At 34.9% G+C, this 2,656-nt stretch overlaps 1 protein-coding gene across 2 annotated transcripts in view; it reads left to right on the forward strand.

Moving 5' to 3' along the window:
* Positions 1–2,656, forward strand: part of OSTN (osteocrin) — a 51,634-nt gene that overhangs the window by 20,686 nt on the left and 28,292 nt on the right. For both annotated transcript variants that reach the window (XM_037737818.1, XM_017526626.2), the window contains exon 3: positions 141–355. In XM_037737818.1, the coding sequence (XP_037593746.1) occupies positions 141–355 (215 nt within the window). The remainder of the gene's footprint in view (positions 1–140; positions 356–2,656) is intronic.

Raw genomic sequence — 2,656 nt, forward strand, 5'->3', positions numbered from 1 at the left:
GGAAGGAAGGAAGGAAGGAAGGAAGGGTAAAATGTTACATAATGAGTATGTCAGCTAACAGTAGCAAAAGCCAAATGTATATGTACATACTTTGAGTTTCTTTGTCTAAATTAATGGAATCACCTTTTTCTGCCTGATAGGCCTTTGATTCTGGAGTCAAAAATGTGCAGTCACCACCCACAGTCACGGAAGAGAAGTCAGCCACTGACCTGACAGCAAAACTCTTGCTTCTCGATGAACTGGTGTCCCTAGAAAATGATGCAATTGAGACAAAGAAGAAAAGGAGTTTCTCTGGTTTTGGGTCTCCCCTTGACAGACTCTCAGCTGGCTCTGTAGATCACAAAAGTAAACAGAGGTAAGTGAACTCTTAGAAAAACGAAGTTTTTGTTTTCTATTATTATTTCTTTCTGGGTTCTAAAACAGAAATAATTCCACATAAAAAATGTAGTGAAAACCTTGTATATAAATAGATTTGACAGCATATTAGCTAATCTGTGGCTTTAATAGTATGGTTTTCAAAATAACTCTTTAGGGAGCAAAATGAGTTCAACAGTGTGCATTAGTATTTTTGTCATAATATTTCCTAAGAAAGATTCTGTCTTATGCAGATATAAAACAGTTATTATAAGACATTACTGCATTTAGAGGCGATGAGAAATGTATGTGCAATCGTATTAATGTTCTGGTCAATTGAGTTTTCTATTTCATAGAGGTGAAATGCTTTCCAAATTGTGTCAATGAAACTGAATGAAAAGCTCTCAGAAATTAGAGTCAGAACACATGTGTTTCTGTCAAATTTATGTTTACTTCTTTCCATGTGACTTATATAAGTATCTTATCTTCTCTGATCCTCAGATTATTTATCCATAAAGTGAGGATAATTACTTGCTTCCATAAAATTCAAGTAAGATAATCAAATGTAAATGCTTCATAGAATGCTAATTATTATAATAACTTTAGAGCAGTGAAATATCCCTATAAACATTAAGAAACTGTCAGTAATTTAAAGTAATCATTTCAGACTTAATTCATTTTCTACCGCTCAATATCTGTTCCTCGTGCTCTACATTTCATATAGCAGTGACAGCAAAGACCACCCAAGTACCATAGACAGGTATCTGAAAAACTTACCAAGATTTCTTTTGTTCACCCTTAACATTTCTCACTAAATTCTCTAAATACGGTTTGCTTTATATATTAAGTAACTCCAGAATATCACCATTCATTAAGGCTTTCCTAATTCTGGCCTAAATTATTAATTTTTTCACATTTGTTCTTTCTCTACTCTTTCCTCATCTCCACCTCCACCACCATCACCACCCCTTTATCACCAATGTATCGTGAACTTGGCTACCAGGATGATCATCTAGAACAAAAATCTGTGTGAAATGTTATTCATTGCTTACAGTACAAAAGTCAAACTCCTTTGCAAGTCCTACAAAGAATTTCATAATCTGGAACCTCATTTCTTCTTGCACTTATTTTCACATCCTTTGCTTCCATCTTTCTTGATTCTTAGAGGTCTGGGGCTTTTTATTCTTGTTCCTGGTTCCATAATTTTTCTATGCTAAATGATTGTCAGGATACTTGTTGCAATTTCATATACCTCTGTTCTGAAAGATTCTCAAAGCTGCAATAGAAAATAAAATCATCACTTGAAGACTATAATTTATACTACATGTGTGTGAAAAACAATCCTATCCTATATTTTTAAATTCCGATCCTACTTTAACTAGAGAAATAGAAATTAGTTCCACTATGTTCTAGGTACTGTGTTGGGTTCTGGGGAAAAAGAGGAGAAAAATATAGTTTATGTGCCTCAAAAAAATCACATGCTTATAAAAAATATAGTATTATTTATAACAAATTATAATACAAGAAATGATGAAGAGACAAAGGAACATTAGTACACTGTTGGTGGAAATGTAAATTAGTATAACAACTATGGAGAAGAGCTTAGAGGGTCCTCAGAAAACTAAAAATTGAGCTACCATATGATCCAGCATCACCACTGCTGAGTATGTAGATCAAAAAGAACTAATTCAAAAAGAACATCAGCATCCAAAGGATAGTTGAGCTTTTAGAAAAGAAAATACGGTGTCTTCTAATAAATGTTATTTCTTTGACTCATGGATATTGCAACATGGTCAACTAAATAATCTGTAAATCGGTATATAAAGGCCATACATAAATATGTATAAATTTATTAGAGCATAAATACTAAATAGAGTATACTAAATATATATTGCATAAATACTATTAAATTTACATTGAAGCTTCATTGTATGATATGGTTTGGCTGCGTACCCATCCAAATCTCATCCTGAATTGTAGTCCCTATAATCTATGCATCTATATGGCCATAAAAAGGCATGAGAGGTTGGGTGCAGTGGCTCATGCCTGTAATCTCAGCATTTTGGGAGGTCACGGCAGGTGGATCATGAGGTCAGGAGATCCAGATCATCCTGGCCAACATGGTGAAAACCCGTCTCTACTAAAAATACAAAAATATTACCCGGGCATGGCAGCACCCAACTGCAGACCCAGCTACTTAGGAGGCTGAGGCAGAATTGCTTGAACCCAGGAGGCAGAGGCTGCAGTGAGCCAGGATTACACCACTGCACTCCAGTGACAGAGAGAGATTCCATCTCAAAAA

This window comes from Cebus imitator, unplaced genomic scaffold (genome assembly GCF_001604975.1).
Source record: "Cebus imitator isolate Cc_AM_T3 unplaced genomic scaffold, Cebus_imitator-1.0 Scaffold43, whole genome shotgun sequence".
NCBI classification, from domain to species: Eukaryota; Metazoa; Chordata; class Mammalia; order Primates; family Cebidae; genus Cebus; species Cebus imitator.